The 21,018-nt window shown below is 52.5% G+C and overlaps 11 protein-coding genes across 11 annotated transcripts; 5 read left to right on the forward strand and 6 right to left on the reverse strand.

The window, feature by feature from the left end:
* Positions 1-811: 811 nt before the first annotated feature.
* GLOTRDRAFT_59757 (uncharacterized protein) lies at positions 812-5,121 on the reverse strand. Its single transcript, XM_007867011.1, has 13 exons — positions 4,879-5,121; positions 4,787-4,825; positions 4,670-4,736; positions 4,456-4,613; positions 4,330-4,401; positions 4,212-4,273; positions 3,423-4,161; positions 3,040-3,367; positions 2,416-2,985; positions 2,232-2,361; positions 2,106-2,179; positions 1,998-2,054; positions 812-1,945 (listed from the first exon to the last, which is right to left on the reverse strand). Exons 1-13 carry the CDS (start codon positions 4,972-4,974, stop codon positions 1,011-1,013), a joined length of 3,327 nt encoding a protein of 1,108 aa, XP_007865202.1. The 5' UTR covers positions 4,975-5,121; the 3' UTR covers positions 812-1,010.
* Positions 5,122-5,436: 315 nt separating this feature from the next.
* On the reverse strand, positions 5,437-5,936 carry GLOTRDRAFT_128420 (DUF1857-domain-containing protein; the record flags this gene model as incomplete). Its single annotated transcript, XM_007867012.1, has 2 exons — positions 5,437-5,664; positions 5,721-5,936. 2 exons carry the CDS (start codon positions 5,934-5,936, stop codon positions 5,437-5,439), a joined length of 444 nt encoding a protein of 147 aa, XP_007865203.1.
* Positions 5,937-6,850: 914 nt separating this feature from the next.
* Positions 6,851-7,347, reverse strand: GLOTRDRAFT_40572 (H2A_NEUCR histone H2A; the record flags this gene model as incomplete). Its single annotated transcript, XM_007866658.1, has 3 exons — positions 6,851-6,974; positions 7,027-7,156; positions 7,209-7,347. Coding segments are annotated over 3 exons (393 nt in total), but the record flags the coding sequence as incomplete, so codon positions are not given.
* A 770-nt stretch (positions 7,348-8,117) lies between these two features.
* Positions 8,118-9,374, forward strand: GLOTRDRAFT_59763 (uncharacterized protein). The gene is made up of 9 exons (XM_007867013.1): positions 8,118-8,234; positions 8,298-8,530; positions 8,579-8,641; positions 8,701-8,742; positions 8,794-8,810; positions 8,872-8,961; positions 9,014-9,090; positions 9,149-9,179; positions 9,231-9,374. Exons 1-9 carry the CDS (start codon positions 8,136-8,138, stop codon positions 9,248-9,250), a joined length of 672 nt encoding a protein of 223 aa, XP_007865204.1. The 5' UTR covers positions 8,118-8,135; the 3' UTR covers positions 9,251-9,374.
* Positions 9,360-10,453, reverse strand: GLOTRDRAFT_59766 (mitochondrial fission 1 protein). Its single transcript, XM_007867014.1, has 5 exons — positions 10,366-10,453; positions 10,167-10,299; positions 10,009-10,110; positions 9,877-9,954; positions 9,360-9,818 (listed from the first exon to the last, which is right to left on the reverse strand). The coding sequence occupies exons 1-5, from the start codon at positions 10,426-10,428 to the stop codon at positions 9,727-9,729; spliced, it is 468 nt and encodes a 155-aa protein (XP_007865205.1). The 5' UTR covers positions 10,429-10,453; the 3' UTR covers positions 9,360-9,726.
* A 67-nt stretch (positions 10,454-10,520) lies between these two features.
* Positions 10,521-12,827, forward strand: GLOTRDRAFT_110820 (uncharacterized protein). The gene is made up of 5 exons (XM_007867015.1): positions 10,521-10,598; positions 10,655-11,348; positions 11,399-11,694; positions 11,750-12,037; positions 12,088-12,827. Exons 2-5 carry the CDS (start codon positions 11,168-11,170, stop codon positions 12,700-12,702), a joined length of 1,380 nt encoding a protein of 459 aa, XP_007865206.1. The 5' UTR covers positions 10,521-10,598; positions 10,655-11,167; the 3' UTR covers positions 12,703-12,827.
* Positions 12,828-12,981: 154 nt separating this feature from the next.
* On the forward strand, positions 12,982-15,527 carry GLOTRDRAFT_115723 (amidase signature enzyme). Its single transcript, XM_007867016.1, has 13 exons — positions 12,982-13,143; positions 13,201-13,314; positions 13,367-13,477; positions 13,536-13,609; positions 13,668-13,965; positions 14,020-14,071; positions 14,126-14,256; positions 14,311-14,415; positions 14,466-14,551; positions 14,600-14,642; positions 14,699-14,853; positions 14,906-14,973; positions 15,035-15,527. Exons 1-13 carry the CDS (start codon positions 13,014-13,016, stop codon positions 15,378-15,380), a joined length of 1,713 nt encoding a protein of 570 aa, XP_007865207.1. The 5' UTR covers positions 12,982-13,013; the 3' UTR covers positions 15,381-15,527.
* Positions 15,528-15,536: 9 nt separating this feature from the next.
* On the reverse strand, positions 15,537-15,995 carry GLOTRDRAFT_128426 (uncharacterized protein; the record flags this gene model as incomplete). Its single annotated transcript, XM_007867017.1, has 1 exon — positions 15,537-15,995. One exon carries the CDS (start codon positions 15,993-15,995, stop codon positions 15,537-15,539), a length of 459 nt encoding a protein of 152 aa, XP_007865208.1.
* Positions 15,996-16,447: 452 nt separating this feature from the next.
* Positions 16,448-17,664, forward strand: GLOTRDRAFT_75192 (kinase-like protein). Its single transcript, XM_007867018.1, has 2 exons — positions 16,448-16,650; positions 16,701-17,664. The coding sequence occupies exons 1-2, from the start codon at positions 16,633-16,635 to the stop codon at positions 17,559-17,561; spliced, it is 879 nt and encodes a 292-aa protein (XP_007865209.1). The 5' UTR covers positions 16,448-16,632; the 3' UTR covers positions 17,562-17,664.
* A 1,102-nt stretch (positions 17,665-18,766) lies between these two features.
* On the forward strand, positions 18,767-19,225 carry GLOTRDRAFT_4621 (uncharacterized protein; the record flags this gene model as incomplete). The annotated part of the gene is made up of 1 exon (XM_007866550.1): positions 18,767-19,225. A coding segment is annotated over one exon (459 nt), but the record flags the coding sequence as incomplete, so codon positions are not given.
* Positions 19,226-19,719: 494 nt separating this feature from the next.
* Positions 19,720-20,052, reverse strand: GLOTRDRAFT_26747 (uncharacterized protein; the record flags this gene model as incomplete). The annotated part of the gene is made up of 2 exons (XM_007866567.1): positions 19,720-19,868; positions 19,998-20,052. Coding segments are annotated over 2 exons (204 nt in total), but the record flags the coding sequence as incomplete, so codon positions are not given.
* Positions 20,053-21,018: the final 966 nt, after the last annotated feature.

Below are 21,018 nucleotides of genomic sequence, written 5' to 3' on the forward strand. Positions count from 1 at the left end.
CACGACTTTTTGATACGGCCAAAATTTTGGGCCATTTCAACGACATTCTACACAGTCACCGGACCTCCCAGGTCATGCCCTGAGCCTTTGGGGACCTGTAACCCTTGCATGGAGCTGGATCTAGGCTTTCGAATACTTCAGACCTCCTTCTGAGGCCGCCCACTGACAAGGAAGTTCAAATTTATTGCACATGTTACCTTGACTGCCATATTTGGCCTGAACTTATGAGAGCTATTATTGCATATCAGCTGGTCCAATTATTATATTTAAGCCAGAATCAGACTCAGCTCATTGAAAGGAGTCGATTGGCATATTTTCCGCATTTTTCCCGATTTGTTTTGTATACGGCCAAAATTTTGGCCCATCCCGACCCATTATTGAAGGCTACAGGGTGTTTATGGGAAATCGGCTCGTGCCAATCTCTTCTTTAGAGTCTAAATCACTCGTTTCTGCAATAAAATTGGGGTTCCCACGGCTGCTGGACCTCAGGAAATCCGGTCACCGAATTTGTTGTCTTTGGTTGTCCGGGACTGTACGACGTGGCAGATGGTCTGACTTTTGTGCCTCAGGGACTTCAAGTTCAATTCACTTCTCCGACGTGGTCCGACTCTGGAAATGGCTATAAGATGCTAGTACTCACAGCCGCTTGCAGATCGATAGACCATCAATTCAGAAAACCACGTATAGTCGGAGTGGGTCGGAGTGGGTGCCAGGGACGTCGGAAGAAGGTAGAGAAGTCCAGATGGTCTGATTTCTGTCTCTCGGGGACTTGTAATTGCTTGTCCGACGTGGTCCGACTGTAAATGATTTTCAAAAAATGGGCCCATCGATCTGCAAATGGCTGCAATATCCAATGAATTCCGCGTAGATCTAAACAAAATGAGCCTGACATAGTCGCGTCAGGCTGCATAGTGTGCTACCATAACGAGCAGACTTAAGTTACATAGGCAAAGCGTGTCCGTAGAGACCGAGTCAAGTCTCATATATCATTCTGTCATGCAGCACTCATATTACTTCCGACTCTCGTCTTCAGCATCGCTTCCGATGTTTCTCCTAGTAAACGCACCAGACCGGCGAATACTGTTGCGACGGTCACTAGCCACCGATGACGGGCGGGAGGGCGACCCTGGCGACCTCGGCTTGAACCCAGGGCTCGTCGGTGAACTCACCGATTTGCGATTGAGATTCGAGACAATGCTGCTCACGTTTCCCCCTTGCGTTCTGGGGCCTCGAGACGTCCGTGGGCCTCGGACACGACTCGCATCGCTCGACGTGGTCCGCGACAGCGAAACCTTGCCGCCGTTGATAGGCTGGTCCTCTGGAGATGCAGTCCTGGACGTCATCGGCGGGGTCTCCCTATCAGGCGACGGGATTTGTGGGGATGCGGGCTTAGTCGGAGAAGTGGCATCAATCACAGCAGCTGAGGGGACCTTCTCCTCGTCCTCGGGTGGAGGGTCGGCGAAGTTGGGCCTCGGAGGCACCTCGTCATCCTCGGGCGGCGGCTCCTTGAAGTTTGGTCGCGGTGGTAGGTCGTCATCTTCCGGAGGTGGCTCCTTGAAATTTGGCCTCGGAGGGACGTCCGGTTCTTCAACAGACGTTGCATGCGTCTCCGCCGTAACCGTACTAGCGGTCTCGGACGTGTCGCTGGGTGCGGGAACCGGCACGCTCGGAGGCGCCACTGGCTTGGAAATTGGTTCAGGCACAGGCGGGGGGCTTGCAGCCTTCTCGACAGGAGGCACAGCGGGTAGTGCTTCCGCTTGCTTCTTCGCTCGTTGTAACAACTCCGAGGCGTTTCCACTGACTGAAATCCTGCTTCTGCTCATGCGCATATCGATAGGTGCGGTCCGCTTCCGCAAAGGTATCTTCCTCTCAGACTCGCGCTTCTTCTTTGTGATGGTCGGCGGCAAGATCTCAGAGTAATGGTTGACCAAATCCATGAAGAGGACTATGTACAGGCGTGAGATAGATTGTGTCTACCAAATAGATGAAAAGCTTACGAGTAGGGTGACGGTCTTGGATGGATACGTCGGTCTCGAACTTGGGCCGGAGCACAGCTAAGAACAAGAATTTAGCATAATCATATATGAATGTGACATTTTACCCACTTCTCCCCATAGTGAGAGCCAACTTCGTCACGTACACCTCGTTGGTTTCATCCGTTGTGGTCGAATCGATCAAGCTTGAATGATATCGTCAGCCATTCAGAAAGGGGCCATGGTAAAACTACTGACTTCCTAAGATGCCCGACAACCGAGTCAAGGACGTAAAGGTGCACCCGGGGCAACCTCAACAAGGCAGCTTGGAGTTCTTGCATATGTTGCTCCGGGCTTACTTGACCATCCTCCTTAGCCGAGTGGCCAACTATATGGACAGGACACTCAGCTGCATCCAGCATCCCCTACAAACCCGACTGACCTGTAGGATATATCTTCCTGAACTCGTCCCATCCTTCCCACAATCCAAGTGGTGGGTCCAGCTCCAGCATCCACAGTTTCACGCAACTCGCAATAACAGGGACATCATAGCTCCTGAACAGCTCCTCCGGAATGGCTTGGTCAGGGAGAACAGCGTTCAGACTCTCCCTCAGATGATGAACCGCAACCAAGGGAACCTCGTAAATCCACGCCTTCCTCTTCTCCGCGTCGTTCGGTAACATCTCATAAGCCTTTCCCAATGCCTTGAGCATGGCCGACAGCACGGGAGGCACCAACTCCGAATCCTTCTTCTCCTCACCCGAGTTGATAACATCCCACCCACCTTCTGCCCACTTCCGCAGGTCAATGCCGAACACAACGTCTGACTCGTCGCGCGATACAGACTCGTATATCTGCGGATGCGGGCGGAAAGGACCAGTGCGGTAGCGCTCGATGAGGGCGCTCAAGTCAGACTCCGGCTGGTACGCAGCTATGAGAGTAGCCGAGCGCTCCAAAGAGGAGTCCAAGGCCTTGGGCATGTTCGAAAGCGTGCCCTGGTATTGCAGCAGCACTTCCCACCACAATCACGTCAAGTCCTGCAACATACAGGGAGGACACCACTCACCCGTCTTCACAGCCCTCAGCCTATCGCCCTCCCACCTCTGCAGCATCTTCAGCGTCTCCTCGATCTTCTCCTCGAGCGCCAACCTCTGCCGGTCCAGCTTCCGCACCGAAATCCGGTACTCCTTGTCGGCAGCCTCCGCGTCGCGGCGCAGCTTAACGAACGCAGGCTCGGCGGCGCCGTTCGCATTCGCGTTCAACGCCTTCTGGACAAGGTTCACGAAGTTGCCGCCGCGTTTGACGAGGCCCTCCGCGATGGGCGCCAAGTTCCTCGGGCTTGTGATGGGAGAGGCAGCTTGAGGCTGGGACTGCGTTGCTCCCAGTTCAAATGCCTGGAAGGGCAGCTTCAATCGCGATGACGCGGTCATACTGGACCAATCCACGCACCTTCTGTCTGAACTGGTAGAACGCCTCATCAGAGTTCTCGAACGTGTTCCCGAACTCTCCAATCCGCCTGAGCAAACCCTCCCGCTCAGTAAGCTCCTTGGCGGCGTCTTCTGCCTTATCCAGACTGCCTCCAAAGCCCTCCACGTTATCTACCAGCCAGCTAACGAACTCCTCACCCGTGAAACAGTCCGGATACTCGCCCAGGATGGGGAACCGGACCGGGCGCAGGGGCATCGACGCCGCGGCGCGAGTCAGTAGACCCGAAATGGCCGACGGAGGAAGGGACAGGCCCGCCAGAACGATCGGCGAAGGCGGGGGCGGCGGCATAGGCGAGCCGGGCGGTGGGATGTGAATGTCCGCGGGCAGATGAGACGGTGGCAGAGGCGGCGACAGTGGGGGAGGGGACGCGATTCGCGGCGGAGAGGCGGTCACATGAGCAGAGGTATCGACCTCCTTGCCCTTGCCCTTGTCAACTTTCGGGGCGGAAGGCTGCTCGTCGTTCTCGGCCGCAGCGTCGCCTTTCTCTTCAGCCGAGGCGTCCGAGGCGTTGACGAAGTTGGACTCTTGGCGGCCTGTTGCGCTACCCGCGCTTCGTCGTTGTATCTCCTTGAGGCGCTGGGCGATCCGTTCGGAGACGCTGGCGGTCCTCTGAGGGGGCGCACGATGCGAGTCCCTCGGTCCCAGCCGGGGAGATGTAGTATACTTGTCTACGTGCTCGCCAGTCGGGGCAAACCTCGCGCTGTGGGAACTATAAGGAGCGAGAACATGTAGACAACGGTACGGACATACTCGTCCTCGGCCTCGTCAGCGCGGCGCATTTTGGACAGATATTGATTCTTGAGCTTGATCACCTGCAGAAGTATGAATGTCTGAATTGGCTCGGAGATGTGTAGGCAACGCTACGTACATCAGCTTGTGCATGCTCGTAGGAACGCAACCAGCCGTCCACTACAGTTGCTCTGTTCTGCCGCAGTCTCTCCTGCGTAACGACTCTAATTAGCAAGGGCATCCGAGAATCTCCTAGGCTCCGTACCTTATAGCCCTTTGCCCATTCGTCAAATGGCTCAGCGACGAGGTTGTCCAACTCCTTTGCAATAGTCTCGTGCACTTTACCCTGAGCAATGGATTCGGACTGCAGTCCACGGAAGGCCATAAGGAGGGAAGCTCCATCGTCGGCGTCGAATCCCGTGCCTGTCGCACTGACGCTGAACTACTGGCAGCAAGTATTGTTGAGCGACGGGACGTACCCTTATTGCCTGTGGGCATGGGGGCTGTCAGCGACTCCGCCAACGCAGCTTCAGCATTGGCACGAGCCTATGCAAACAGTTAGCACAAGCCCCCCTCATCAAAACTGGGCAACGCACCCTAATGAACGCTACAATTTCCTCATTCTCCGCGACACCCTAACCCCTGCGCTCAGTCTGAACCCACTTAACCCATACAGAGCGCTCCTCACCTGCTGTAACTTGCCATATAGCACCTCGAGTCCCCGCCGGTAGTCCTGCGACCAGAACGAGTTGTTGAACGAGAGGGGTAGCGAGAGAACCGCCATGGTCAGTCACGGTCAAGAGACGCGTTTGCAGCGCGCGGCGTATGCTTTTCTAGGATGCAATACGTGGCAGTTCACGTCAAGCAGCTCAGCGAGTGCCCCTGGAAGGCGTGCCCATCAACGTGCCGCTGCTGTGCGGCTTGCTACTCCTGCTACAGGCGCTGTACAGAGTAAAGAGGAGTCTCGCCACGGCGATATCTTCGTCGCTTCCCACGTGGCGGCACCGAAACATAGTGGGCACTTGCAGTGGCACTTGCTTTCCAGCGTCCACTATCCCTGATACTTCGTGCAGACTATGGAACATTGCTTCTGACCGCTTGGATATATACACAGGTGAAAAGATACTATTGCGATTGAGTGGGGATGGTATCCAGCTTCCTCCTATGAAGCCCCGTTACATGCTCGGTCGGATTGAAGAGACCCCGTTTACAAATACGCCAGGATCCCTTTGACACCCACGGACTCTCACAACTTGCCCTCCTTCACCAGCTTCTCCACCTGGACAATGGTCATCTCAACCGCCGACGTCGCCATCTTCTCCATGCCCCGTCCTTTCTCCTTCTCTGCCTCGGACCCCTCTTCGGTACCCGGGAATATGACCTTGAACGTAAAGGTCAGGAAAGTCTGGCCCTTCTCGTCTACGCTGATCAGGTTCAGGACTTCTGTCCCTGTCTCGCGCATCTTGAAGGTCGCCTTCGGAAACTTCGTCAGGACAAGGGGACGTGTCCCAGGGACATGAACAAACTCACCCAGTACGGCTCGACAAACTCCACGTCTTCATGGATGGTCAGCCCCTCCAATACGATCCTCCTTGACAAGCCCGTCTTGTGCTCCGAAAGGACCTCGCACTCTGTAATCGGCGTGAAGCCTCTCGGTTCGCGCGCCTTCACCTTCAAGCCTTTCCAAAGCTGCTCCCTCGTGATCGTCGAAGGGACCGCGCGAGTGGCGACGATAGGATAGACCATTGTGTCTTGAAGAGTTCGGCGTGTGCCTAAGAGTTCGGTGTGTGTTGAAGAGTCTGCTGTATGCTGAAAATCCAGGATCGACAGCTTGCTCTTTATATGGCTGGTATGCTAATATTATGGACCCGCCTCCGTGAACTCGGACGTACTACGTGAGGCCCGGATGACCACTACATATCTGCATCGGGCGGTAGCTGCAGGAAAGCATGCATACGTCATCTCGGATTCTATTAGATAGTCCGAGGCCGACTGGAGATAGACAACTCTCAAGACTCGATGGCTCTAATGCAGACGACGCTGCTTATGCGTTTCTTTGACTACACAAAGAACGCGCGTACTGTGAATTCTTGTCCAACTGGAGAAAGACTCGGAAGGGGAGCGTAAGACAGAAAACGCCAGCGTTCCGAAAGTACCTTACGCTTGCTGCGCGCCTACTGCTGCCCCACTCTCATAAATACCTTGCAAGCAGGCTGCTTCGCCAATATGCTCTTGCGGCAACGGGATCCTGGACTTGTAGCAGTAATACTGGCTCGAATTCTCGCACATCTGCGACGCTGAGATATGTGACATCCACTCTGCCCAGGCTGTCCCACTGGCGAAGAGGATCAGGAACTACATTGCATGCTGTGCAGTGTGGACGTAATCCCTTGGTCCATACTTTGCACACATGTCCTCCACTGTTTGAATTTATCATCTCATCGGTGAATCCATCATAGGATAGCGGCGTTAGGGGAACGATTGGTGTCAACTCTATGATCCCGAAATACGAATATCCTGTCGCGACAGGATGGCTACGACCAGCTACATCGTGGCACCCAGTAGTTTGACATACTATACTTGAGTACGAGAAATACCGAAGATATAGATTATAACAGCATATTGATACAAGAATTACACAGACATAGATATGCGCAGCTCTACACCTCTTGCGAGGCACCCTCCTTCTTGCCCTTACTGGATTTTGAAGGAAGCAGTTCGGGTTGAATGAATGGCACGACACCACCCTGACTGATGACAACGTTGCCGAGCAGTTTATGTAACCTTACCGACAGCATTGAGCTACGTGAGATGGATGGAACAGGAGGCGACGTACTCTTCGTCGTTGCGGATGGCTAGTTGGAGATGACGGGGGACTATACGTTGCTTCTTGTTATCGCGAGCAGCGTTGCCGGCCAATTCGAGGATCTCAGCGGCGAGGTACTCCAATACAGCAGCAAGGTAGACTGAGTAGGCGAATGAAATGATGTTCACCACATCACAAGGTTTACGACGTACCAGGAGCACCGGCACCAACACGCTGAGCATAGTTGCCCTTCTTCAACAGACGGTGGATACGACCGACGGGGAACTGGAGACCGGCCTTCGCAGACCGCGACATGGTCTTGCTGGGGTCGGACCCGGCCTTTCCGGAGGAAGATTTACCACTAGAACGAGATCAGACGCGTCCATTAGGTTGCTTCCACTCGAGGTACATACGCTTTTCCCTTTCCCGACTACCGAACGTACCAGTAAGCGATACGGCATAGGTCCAGGCTACAAGCAAGCTCACCATGATGATCTTGGTATTCTTGAGGGTAGTTGAAGAGCGGGAGGAGTGGTGGTGGACGAAGAGGTTGCAGCTGGACGCGACGCGCCTGCGCTATTTATTGCCACTGAGAGCAACTTTGAAACTCCGTCGCCGATCAACAAGTCGCGGGGCACGTGACCGAGCGCGTCGTGCTTCCCCGCAGATTCCCACGACCGCTGAACCTCCGATGGCGCCTGGATCAGGAAAGTAGGAATCACAGCATCTCCGCACTGGGTACACGAGGCCGGTTCCACAAGTCTGTGCCGTTCTATTACAGTCGAGTGCTCGAGGGGGGACTCGTGCTGTGCGTCGAATATCTTGCAACGTGCTGTACTTACGACTGCTGGGAGAACTATCCTCACGCCTTTGAACGCATATTCGCTCGCATAAAGCAGCATGGAGCTTGACTATGATCCTGATATCCCCTACAGGCCGCCTGTAGCTGCCCCCATCCGAATGAGCCCTATAACGCCAACACAAATCCAAGTGAGCTTCTCGCTTCTGCCGTTAGCCGAGGCTAGTACTGAGCCCTTGGTCGGTGCAGGTGCCTGTCCTGTATGTTGTGCGTTTCACCGATCCTCAGGAGTGACCCAGGCTCTGAATAGGAAAGTCGCTAGATCGTTGTGTACACTGTCATGATATTCGCCATATGGAATATTCCAACCGTACGGAACCTCATAAACCCACTCAAACTGTTCACCATTGGCTGGCACGAGCTATGTCACATAATAGTGGTTAGTGCACGGCTCTTTCGCAACGGTAGGACCCACCGTTAACTCACTGCTTCCTATGCAAAGGCGATCATGACAGGGGGGACTATACTCAAAGTCACGATTGACCCAAACGTCGGAGGGTGCACCATCGTCGAGGGAGGGCATCCGCCGAGCATCCTGGCAGCAGGATACATAGGCTCGGCAGTATTTGGCGGTATATTCATTATGGCTGGGTTTGATACCTTAGTCTCAAAAATCTTGAGCTTCGTCATTGGGATTGGGCTCATATGCCCTTTGGTCCTTGTCAGGGACAAATTGTTGGTCTATAATTTTCAAGCAGGAGCTGTTGCTGACTCTCTCCAAAGGACTTTGATCTTGACTGTACTATACGAAGGCCTGCTAATTGGCTTCTGGTTCATCGACCACGCGTGAGTGCTGCTACCCTTATGGCTGAATATTAGTATTTCACTTACACGTGCCTGTGCAGGGACGCTCTCCGTTGGTATTGCTTGTTCATCGGAGTGATGAAGTGAGTATCGTTGGTTCTTTGGCATTTCACCGCGACTAATACCATTCCTAGCGCCTTCTATGTGGTCTGTGAGTCGTCTTGCCTTCCGATAATTGGTAGTCGGACGTGTTGCCGACGGTAAAATTGTAGGGGACATTGCAGACGACAAGTTCTTCCGAAAAGCTAACGACTCAGACTGCACGCAATTCTCATATATGTATCCAAAGATCTCCGCCCATGGTAAGATTCTATCATCGTGCTGCCTTGGCTTGCGACTCAAGGGACCTCACAGTTTGGGCGGCTATATGGATTCTGTTCGACTGTGGTGTCCTGATAGGGTTCATCTTCGCCGGCATTACATCCTTCAGGGTGCGTGCTGCTGTACTGATGAGAGAGAACGGAAAGCTGATGTATCCGGTCATTGCAGATGACTGGTGACGAAATGTTGTATCAAGCAGGTGAGCACCAAGCATCTCTCCACCATGATGAACTAAGTCCTATTCTTGCAGCCCAATTCCTTCCGACATGATATACGACGCAATTGGCTAACAACTGTACACAACCTTGTCTCGTCGCATTGCTTTCGATATCCACATTCATCTACGAACCTGCTGCATCTATAACTTAATGCTTGCATACCGGGTTGTACTACGGATGTTCATGTACACCATTAGTCTGTATTCTAGAAACAGCTCTCTAGTTACCGGGTTTTAGGCTCTTCCTTAGGCTCTTAGCAATACGAGAGGGAAAATCTCGAACTTCCGTGCTTCACGCTATTGATACAAGATATAAATTCTACGCAAAATTCTATGCGTTGCGCGCGCGACATACTCGTCACCATCCACCGCTTCCCGGCCTAAGGACAACTGAGGATTGATGGGGAAGGAAGTACCGTTTATTAGGTCATAAGGATGTTATTTGCGAGTCGGAGAGACCGTACATTATTTGATAGGATAAATAGGAGACGTGGGAGCGGGAACACAGCGTAAGTCGTGGCCAAAGACATTATTTGCGGGTTGCTCGCCGTATTAGACCTGTAAGTAGGATGGCCCCGATGGCAGCTGCTCCACCGGCTAGGGCCATGCCTATGTACCCATCTGAAATGCGACAGATTTAAAAGACTGACAGCAGCACGTTGTGGAGCAGACCACTCACCCCTTGCTAAGCGCTGGTCTACTAACGTCTGAAGGCTATGAGCCTGGAGATTCGTAGGTTCCTTCTCTAAAAGAAGGCCTACGTGGTCGTATGAGCAACTCAGACAGCCTTCCGGGACAGCAATGTACGGACCATTGAACTTCTTGGCATCCTCGTAATTTCCCATCTTGTAGTGACCAAGTGCTAGATAATAAAGACACTCTCTTCGGCGAGCGGGCTCCGCGCGGTAGATCTCTGCCATCCCGGTGTGTCGGTTCCGACGCGAATCTCGCGATGACAGAAGCACATACCTTGCAGCAGTCGCACACCCTCTACCTGATCCTCACGTACCGGACTCTTCACCAGGCCCCAAGCGTAGTTGAACTTCGTCTGAACCGTGACATGCCCCGCCTCTACCTCCTTCTCGTATTGAAGTCGTAATACCTGCAATTAGAGGGCTTGGTGAGCTGTCAAAGACTTACCCAAAAGCATCAGAGGAGGAATACATACTTCGAGCTCGTCGTACGATAGCGACACCTCGGCGTCGGCGGCGTATGGCAGTTCTGTAGGCATTATGGGCGTAGTCGGAGGAAGGAGTAACCACAGTACCTGCCTATTCAGGTGAAGGCGCAGTAGAGCAAGCGGAGTTACAATTTCTTGCTGTTTCCCCACCACTGCCTTCCAGCGCGTTTGCTTCGGCCTAACAGGAAAGCAGCTGCACTACTACAAAATGGCCGACAACGGTAAGTCGCACTGTTTAGGATCGTGTCCTGTCTTCCATATCTATGTCCGCGAGTAGGTTTGAGAGCCGAGCGTATTGCGTCCGGGGGAAGGGATGACAGAGGTGAACGATTTCGTTGGTTTTTCGCCTTTGTTATTGCCTGGCAATGACGACCTGCTTACGGGGCATTCATCCTTTACATGGATCTTTTTTGTTTCTTTTTACTTGCAGCTAGCTTAGCATGTCGTCTCGCGGAATCGGCGTTTCGTCTTCCTCGCGAATATCGTCGTCGAGCTACTCACGCAGCCAGCGTCGCCCTTATGACAGTACTCATGCCGTGTCCCCTTTTTGCCCTTTCTAGACCGCTACGGTGTTCGTGAAGATCGCCATCGGCCTCCCAGACATGATGGCAGAGACCGGGACTACCACAGGGACCGGGACCATGATCGGTATGGGGGGAGGAGGGACGACAGGCGTGATAGAGATAGGCACGGCCGTGGTGGGAGGGATCTTGATGACCACAGGCGACCGGACGATGATCGTACACGAAGAGACCATCGGGAGCATCATCGTCGCCCGCCTCCCGATGATATGGACACGGATGCTCCTCGCGGCCGTGGACGGCGCGGAAAAGATTATGGCACTCCTGAGAGGAGGTCTCCCACCCCAGAGGGTTGCCTTCCTTTGTCTCAGCGGCGGAGAAAGGCTTCAGGCTGGGATGTCCATGCTCCAGGGTATGAACAGTACACTGCCACACAAGCGAAGCAGACGGGTGCGTCGTCACCTTATCTACTCCATGTGATTGCTCTCAACACAAATTAGGCTTATTCAACCTACCTGGTGCCAACCGTACTCAAATTCCTCCCATACTGAGCATTCCTGGGTTACCTCCTCCCATGCCCATTCAGAGCTTTGGGATGGGTATTGGCGGTAACCCCAACCTATCCCGCCAGTCTCGAAGATTATACATTGGCAGCATCACGCCGGAGATCAACGAGCAAAACCTTGCCGACTTCTTCAACGACAAGATGCAAGAGATGCAGCTTGGCACGCAGCAGGCAGGCAAACCTGTACTCGCTGTTCAGTGTAATTATGAAAAGAGCTATGCCTTCGTTGAGGTACGCGATCGTCTGTTGTCATATCGATCGCCCCTAATGCCATGTTTCTCGCTAGTTCCGCAGCGCTGAAGATGCGACAGCAGCGATGGCATTCGATGGCATTATCTTCATCAATGGCCCTCTCAAAATTCGCCGGCCCAAAGACTACGCTGGCGAACCTATGGGCCCGGGTTTACATGTGCCGGGGGTGGTATCGACAAATGTGCCCGACTCGCCGAATAAGGTCTTCGTTGGCGGACTTCCGACGTATCTCAACGAGGAGCAGGTTATGGAACTGCTGAAAAGCTTTGGGGAGCTCAAGGCATTCAATCTGGTTCGGGAGGGCGGCTCTGGTCCTTCGAAGGTTTGCGTTGAGATTCATTCATTGCCTTACAAGCTGACGTGTTCTAGCAGGGCTTTGCATTCTTCGAATACGTGGATGCCAACGTTACTGATGTCGCGATTCAAAGTTTGAACGGGATGGAGCTCGGCGACAGGTACCTGGTTGTCCAAAGGGCTTCTGTCGGAGCTAAAGGTGGAATCCCCAACTATCCGTACGAGACTTTCACGGAAGTTCCGCAGCCCATCATGCCTGCTGGAGATACTGCTCTGTCGGATGCCCGCATTCTCCTTATGTTGAACATGGTGACGGCCGAAGACTTGGTGGACGATCAAGAGTACTCCGACATCTACGAGGACATCAAAGACGAATGCGCGCAGTATGGAGAGGTGGAGGACCTCAGGATTCCCAGACCAGTCAAGAAAGATAAGTCCAAATGGGGAGAGGGAGGGTCACAGGCTGCTCTGGACTACCAGCGGCAAGACGAGGCTGCAGGTGTGGGTCGCGTATACGTCAAGTACAAGGATGCCGATAGTGCCAATCGCGCTCTGAAAGCGCTTGCTGGACGGTCATTCGCAGGAAGGTCGATTGTAGCGACAGTCCTGAGCGAGGACAGCCAGACTTCGCCACCGTTGCACATCATATTTGCGCCGCAGCCTGATGCTCCGCCCCCTCTTCCTCAGTCATAATAACTTTGTACTTTTTGCTGTGATCTTCCTTGCACATTATATACGATCAGTGGCTTTCCTTGTTTGGGGTGTAATTCCGGTTTGTATGGCTGCCTTCGACAATTTCACCATCAGCTCGATCTCCCTGATTGTGGCTTGATTGTGGCTAGTATTCATTGGCATTAATGGTAAATTGTCTATCGAGGTCCACTTACGAGTACAGTGCTAACGAGATCCGGTGCTCGATGGGAATATCGTCTAAGAGATGCGGCTTATAAATTCACACCACAGTCAAAGTCGCGGAAGCCCAGTTTCCAGGGGACGGTCTCAACATGATCTGGCCTTTCAACTCGAATTCATTCGAGGTTATCGCGAAGTCGAAAAGGGCGGAACGGGAAAGAGCGCTCGCTAGCGCTCAGGAGTACTCGGCCAGCACCCATGGGCAGATCACGAAAGCAACTGGTGAGCACGGGAAACAAGCGTGTCTGCACTGCATTATAGACATACGACAATGGGTAGCTTCGGAGATCGTCAAACGAATAGAGCATGGAGAATGGACAGCTTCACAAGTCTTAGAGGCATTCATAGCTCGAGCAACTCTTGCGGAGAAGACTACGAACTGTGTTACTGAAGGTACTTGTCGCCGACCTGGAGGTGCGATGGAAACAATGACCCTACATTTCAGTGTTGTTTGAGCAGGCTCGCCGAGAGGCACAAGAGCTGGATGACGAGTTCTCCAAAACGAAGCGATTGAAGGGACCGTTGCATGGGGTCCCCGCCAGCTTCAAAGATCACTGTGAGTAGACAAATGCAGCTCTTCTCAACAACCGGTCACACATTACACCCTTGAACAGTCGAGATCGCAGGAGTAGATGCGACGTCTGGCTACAGTCATTGGGCTAACCAACCGTCCGAGAAAGACGCTGCGGTGAATACTTGCGACAATCATTGGCAGGAGCCGAATATTTCTTAACTAGAGGCATCAGATGGTGACCCTGTACAGGTCAATGGGTGCCATCCCTTTCGTCAAGACTAACGTCCCACAGAATATGGCTCTCTCATTTGAGTGCTCGAACCCCCTGTGGGGCCGGACTTTAAATCCGTGGTCAGCAAAATACACTTGCGGTGGGAGTTCCGGAGGGGAAGCCGCCTTGCTAGCCATGGACGGCGCGGGTATTGGGGCAGGTTCCGATGTGGGCGGTAGTCTGAGGATACCCGCAAGTTATTCAGGGATCTACAGCTTGCGGCCCACTGCGGGGAGAGTAAGTATGGAAGGAGTAAGAGGCGAGTATAGTGTGCAAAAGACATGTGCCGGTCACTTAAATGTTGTTACTACAGATCTCGAACCGGGCTTTGAAGGTATCAAGACCACTGCCGGGCCTATGGCTCGGTAAGTGCCACATGTTTACTCAGCCGGCTTGAGATATCACTCATTCAACATCAGTTGTGTCGAGGACCTCGAAATTATCTCACGAGGGATATTGGGGATATCTGATGACTACAACGAGGTGGCGCCTACTCCGTGGAAGGACGCAGAGCTGCCGAAGCGTCTGAGGTTCGGATACTACACTGACGGTAAGTCCGTGTGCTGCGGCGAGTGACTCTTTTTAACCGCGTCGGCGCTCATAGATGGCTTCGTCAAGGCGTCACCGGCCAACAAGCGTGCTGTACTGGAGACAGTCAAGGCGCTCCAGGAACAAGGACATGAATGTGTTGAATTCAAGATTCCTGATCGTACGAGCGTATCCCCGTCTATCTACGACACAGCTCTGAGATTATCACAGCAACAAGACCACTGGAGGTTTTCGTCGCCATTACGACGTCTGACGGGTATAAAACGCTGGAGGCTCACACGGGTCCTGACCCGAAAGTAATGCTGGTTTCAGCTCTACCGGAGCGTCTACTCACGGCAAAATAGGAATCCAACCTTTTCCTGGCTACTTTAGGCCCCAAGCTTCCAGGCGAGTGTATTATCATACTGTCGTAGCATTGCTCTTATACAGCATCGCGAAACAAGGCCTCATCCGCTCAATCGGTCTCTGGTTGATGAAGTATGTCATTGGAGACCATGTCTCGATCCCCATTGTAGCTGCTTCAAGAGCTAAGTCGGTAAAGGAATACTGGGAATGGACGGCGAAGAGAGATGATTACCGGAGGTTGTTCTACGACGAGGTAAGATTGGAACGGAGGAGTCTCTAGTTTGCATGTCATACATCGATTCCAGGCATGGACGAAGCAGCAATTCGACGGTATAATTGCCCCAGTGCAAGCCATGCCGTCAATCCCCCATGGGTAGGTTGACAGCGCAAATAATTCAACAGTACAGACGACTGATTTGCTGTATCTTACCTAGCGGCTGCGCACATTTGTCCCCGCTGGCAGCGGCTACGATTTTATACAATGTCCTCAACTACCCTGCCGGTGTCGTTCCCGTAACGCGGGTCGACCCAGCTAAGGACCAGCTTACCCAAGAGTGGCAGCATCTTCACGGTGCCAAAGCGGTAGAATCGATGATCTACAAGGGTTGCAAGCCGACTTATAATCCTGAAGCCATGCGGGGAATACCGGTTGGTGTACAAGTCGTTGGGAAGCCATGGGAGGACGAGAAAGTTATTGGAATGATGCGAGTGGTGGATGTGGCATTAGGGGATAGAGATTTGGGTGCGGGTACTTGGGAAGGGAGTAAGTTCATAGAATGAATACCTCCAGATACATCTTTAAACTATTCTTTTACGACAAGCTGACGATACGTCGAGATTATCGGGAGTCAACTAGTCATGATTGCGTGGTGACCACCCGGGAATACAAGGAAAGAGCATCACGTTGATGATCGACACGGATCTACCTCCACTCGATCACAACGCACATACTTTGGAGTCCACAACGGGGCGAGGTTGCTTGTTAGCATTTGTGTCGTCAAACTGCGAGTAACCGAACGCTTTTGCTTCGGCTTCCAAACCGTCTATATCATTACACTGCACAATGCCTGCCGCCACAAGCTTGCGTACGGCGTCGAGGACCCAGGTTCGACAGGTAACACCTGCCGTCGTATGGGGTATGCTCCTAGCCAATTGATCAACCTCTTCTGCGCGGTCTGGCTGCACATTAGCGATGCGAAGGAAGCCCATAAGCAAGAATTCCTTGGCCGCGCTGCTGGTGACGTTATGGTCCGTCATCCAACTGTCACATATATTCTTGATGTGCCATTTGGTCCCTTTGGTAGGTTGCGTATGATGGTACAACGCCCAATGGTAGTCATTGGGTGTGGCGCGCGCGAAGAGCATGATGTATAGACCCCCAGTTTGCAAAGACATTGTCGACTGTGCGGGAGCTGGATGGCGTCCATGAGCGCTTGTATAACACAGGAGTACTAGTACTACAGACCATACGCACCTATATGTTTCTGCCGGTGACAGGGGAGAGCTTCTACACCTGCGAGGCGTTCTTATCCACAAGGCAGCTGCTATTGTCGTGGTTTTCAGGCAACTGTCGGCGCTTTTAGCGTGAGACTGTCGTTATCTCTGTACACTTCACAAAGGTCGCAGACTCGCAGGCCAGCATGACTCTTCCTATTACTTAGTTCCCTTTATTGTTGTTGCTCTTCGAGAGTTCGGAGCCGACGGGCGGGCGCAATATTGTATGTACTACTGTATGGATCGGACCGTGGCTCTGTTTGGCTATGTTTGTACTTGTGTCGGCAGTATGAACTGCTTGCAACTGGACCAATGGTATCGGCGACAGTTCTCTAGCCTGTCCTCAATCTGTCCGAGGGGGTCCGTCGACAGGGTTGCTTTCCTCTCGTTCTCCTTTCGAGCGCATCGCAGGGTAGAGTCCAGTGCGGGTTCTTTGGGTTAGTGCAGTGTCACTGCAAGCTTGTCCCACAGAACTTGTGGTGACACGCAAATAATCACCAGTCCACTCCCCCGCCTTTCACTACTTGTGGTGTACCACATGGCGATCTCTCCAGTCGTAAGCATTTTCCTGACATGCATACATTGGTGGTAAACACTCCGGTATAGATATTAGAGCTGCCTGCGGTTGGAAGCTCATTCATGGAACACGTCCGAGGCTACCTTCACCGAATCGTCCTCTACAAACTCTCACGTTGGTATTGCCGGTGGTTCAATATTACCCATGATATGGGAATTTATCCGCTGCCTTTCAACCTCATTCTGAAGGACACACTTAAAACGCGGAGAGCCGAGGCTTTGGCCATGTCCCTAGCGGGGAAGATCGGTATTCCTGTTCCGCGACTGCTATCGTACGGCAGTGATCCCTCGAACCCGTCGCGAGGCTCTATCTTGATGTCTCGTCTGCCTGGGAAGCCCTTAGACGAGGTACGGGACTCCCTGTCTCCCTCGGAATGGGCTACGATCAGAGAAGAACTCGCGAAATACCTTGGTCTCATGCGATCATGGACCTCCCCATGGGGTCCTCGTATTTGTTCAGTCGAAGGCGGCTCCGTGCGGGGTGCTCGCATCCCTGGGGCCGAAGGTGGACCATGGGAGGATGAGAATGCCTTCCACGCTACGTTTCTCGAATACGCCACCCCGGAAAACTGTGTACCTGGACAATCCTACGAGGAACAGTTAAGCCTGGTCAAATCGTTGGCCTCGACCACGCATCCCATCGTATTCACGCATGGTGATCTCCTGGCTCATAATATTATGATCCACGATGGTCATATATCGGGGATCATCGATTGGGAATACGCCGGATGGTTCCCGGACTACTGGGAGTATACCCAGATTTTGCGAGGTTCTTCACTATCTTGGTGGTGGCCCAAGTTCGCGATGACATTGCCAGGGTACAAGTATGAGCAACAATATATAGCGTACCGCGCTATGTGGGGATTCGCTCGGAATTCATTCTCGTGGTGACCCCGCCACCCCATTGGCGACATGTTTCTCTGTCATTGTTGGTGACGTTATGTCGTGTCGATCGATGTAATTTGTACTTAGTGTCGAGCTTCACTTAGTGTCGAGCTTCACTTAGTGTCGAGCTTCACTGTCACGCAGGTGTTGTCCAAGATGCACTTTGGCCTCGGTTGGATAGAATGCTCTGCCCCTGCTGCTTCTGACGGGTGGGACTGGATGTGAAGATGATGTAAGATCTACCCTTTCCCATGGCATATCCGGTCTGACTCGAAGTTCCGTCCCATACTATCTTCTATTTTCCAATATTGGGGCGCTCTCGCTTTTTTGTGGGCTTACCAGATCTCCGCGCGGTGATATCGGTGTTCACACCAGTGGACGAGTCACCAAAGCCATTCCATGGGAACATCCCCATATCTTCTGCCACCTGGACGCAGCTAAACCTTCTCTTTTCGGACGGTTCTCTCAGTTGTGCGTGTATGTTTAAGTTCCGCGTCCTTGATCAAGACTGACAGGCGGTTCATGGAAGACACCCCCTTCCGGCCCGGGAGTGCGGAGATGTCATCCTTCTTCGCAGTTTGGCTTTTCTCTTCCAAGTTCCTCAGCATCCGTCAGCTCCTTCCTGTACCAGAGGGCTTGATTATGCTACCGAAAATAATCGAGGCATGGGCGACTGTCTTTCGCGCGATTCAGCGCAACCGTCACGCAGACATCCATGTCGTCCGAGACGCGGATCCAAAATAACAGTCAGACTGTTAACCAGCGCCCCCTGGTTTGTTGCAGTTGGCGCTATCAATCCTACGCAGACTGTCCTCCCACCGTCCCGCACTTGACTCGGGTCGGGTTGTGTTTTGCACCATTACTGCTACCGCGAGAAGTGAAGGACACAGAAAAAATCCCACCCAGATCCTGGGTTGAACTTCCTTGCGTCGTGATCTAACAAGTACCGATCGCAGAATTGCTTTTCGAGATGATTCCCTTCTAAGTTCTTTCAGGGTTACACGACCTACCTTCTTACGCGGAGGTTACACCGACTTGCCCATGGTAGAGTCAGATTCGGTACCGGATTGTAGTCTGTTGTGTATAAAGGCTGGCGCTGCATTCCCTGTTTTTCGCAGAATCACATTTCTACATATTAGTGGTGCGTGCTTTCATCTGCCCTTCACCTTCCCCGTATTAACGGATGTCGCTGGTAGTCACCGGTAGTAGCTGCAGCAATGTCACTCCAAGCTGGTGCTCTCTACATCATCATCTTTGACAGGGGCGTACCAGACAGTTTCCACTGGGGACTCTATCACCACACGTCTAGCGATCGAGGTATCAAGTACCATATCAAACAGATGGGATCATCCTGGATCGCTGACCATGGTGAGACGGGCGGCGCAACAAAGTCCATTTACCTCATCGGCTTTCTTCGCATCGCACAAGTGCCCGCCGACAAAGTGGGTGACGTTAACCACATCATCACGAACGTGCCCTACACTTCCGTTCCGGGCCTCGACTGTGTGACGTGGACGATGGAGAGCATCCGGCGTCTTGTCAACGCAGGCTTCGTGCGCTGCAGCAAACTTGCCGAGTTACAAGACGAAGTTCAAGCGTTCGCAGTTGCTGAGCATGAAAATGCCGAACAGAACAAGCAGCCCCGGCCGATTCAGGATTCGCGTCTCTGTAACCTTTGAGTAGGTTGTGGCATACCTGATAAATAATACAGCTTACGTCCCTAGCGAACATATTATGAATCATGTATTGCTCATATCGGCGTACTGGTGCTGGGTATGCAGACGTTCCCTTCCGCATATCAATACATGCCATGTACCCTTTTGTAACAACCAACTGGTCTCGTTATTGTCAATTTGCCGAGAACAACAGCGTAGGTTGACATGCAACGAGCCCTCGGTATATATACTTATGGTCAAGCTGTCGCATCGGTGACCGAACACCAAGTTGCACTTAGTTCATCTGAGGACGCTCTGAAGAATATGGGGAAAATCATGCTGTAACTGCAGTCCGGGTGTTCACAGCTGGAGATGCTGAGGGTCTAGGATAATCCACTGCGACAGTCATCGTCGAGCATAGGCAGCCTGACGATCAGCTTTTCTTTCGTCCATCTGATCGCATTGTATCACTGAGTGAATCATTTGCCTCCGACAGGCAAATGGTCACTTACCCATGCTTTCTTGCAATCACGATACGCTTGGAAGAAGTCCAGGCATTTGTCGCGGACGTAGTCGTGTCTGTTCAGGCAATCGTAGGATGCCTTGGCAGCAGCTTCGCAAGGGCTGTCGGGGAACCGATTGCGTGGTTGTGTGTGTACTGTAAGCCCATTCATGCGATGTGCAAGATGAAGATGTGATACTCACTCAGCATGTTTTGATGTCACTTGCTTGTTCTGAATAATGATTTCAGACATAACTAGTCCTGTCAACCTGCATTTCTATGGACATACTCTGAAAGTCTCCGCATAATTCTTTGGCTTAACATTTTCGAGCGGAGAGGGTTCCGTGGCCGGGGCTGCTGACATGGACAGTATCGAGCTGGAAGGTGTCTCAGGAGTTCCGGCTTATAGTAGATCCAGCAGATGGGCAGAGAGAGAGCGCTCCTCAAGCTGAAGTAGAAGCTTTGGTCTGAAGAGGCTCGAGCGTGCGATCGCAAGGAACGTTATCGGCAGGGAGTATGATCGACGGCAGTTTCCGGAGTGGAGGCACGTCTGTCACAGTCACGTGCGTCGTAACTACCGCGACAAGTGTCACTCTGTGGCATTCCGTGACGACTCGAAGCAGTCCGGACTTGCCACAGATGGAAAAACAGGTAGTAACGCAAAAATATCCGTGCCCGTATTGAATCTGTATCTCACTGAGATATTCTAGGAAGCCAGCCGACACCGGCGTGTTCAAGTTCGGACCAGAATCCTTCTCGACCATCTTGAAGACCTAGCGCGTCGAACCAATGATGAAGTTACTATTCAATCTAGAAAAGATTACCAGAGGGCTAATTGCGTGTCATTAGACTCTCCGCCGCACGTTGACCGTTGTCTCGTGTTGGGACCGGCTGAGTCCTCCGTGGACAGCGGAAGAGGGGTTTGGGGACTTCCTCCGGTCATTACCGGGCGGTCTGACCGAAGATCACCTTCACCGTTTTGCAAGCATTCCGGTAGATGTGAGTGATTCCTTGTATGAAATGTATTCCCAGTGGCTGATTTCTTGGAAGCTGGCAGGTGGTATCGAAGATCAGCTGATAAGTGCTTTGGACCGTACGCTCATGGACGTCACCTCGTTCTACAACGGCGACGAAGGTACATCGTACCTGAATATGGATCATCCATGCCTAATTCACCGTCTCTGCTCTAGAACTTTCTCAGCAAGAGTTGACAGAACGATCTCGAAGACTCCCTGAGGATTTACTCATACATCTCCAAAGACTTTGTGTAGACGAGGAGGAGCTTTCATCCAGACAAGATCGGATT

Source organism: Gloeophyllum trabeum (genome assembly GCF_000344685.1).
Source record: "Gloeophyllum trabeum ATCC 11539 unplaced genomic scaffold GLOTRscaffold_00005, whole genome shotgun sequence".
In the NCBI taxonomy this organism is placed as follows: Eukaryota; Fungi; Basidiomycota; class Agaricomycetes; order Gloeophyllales; family Gloeophyllaceae; genus Gloeophyllum; species Gloeophyllum trabeum.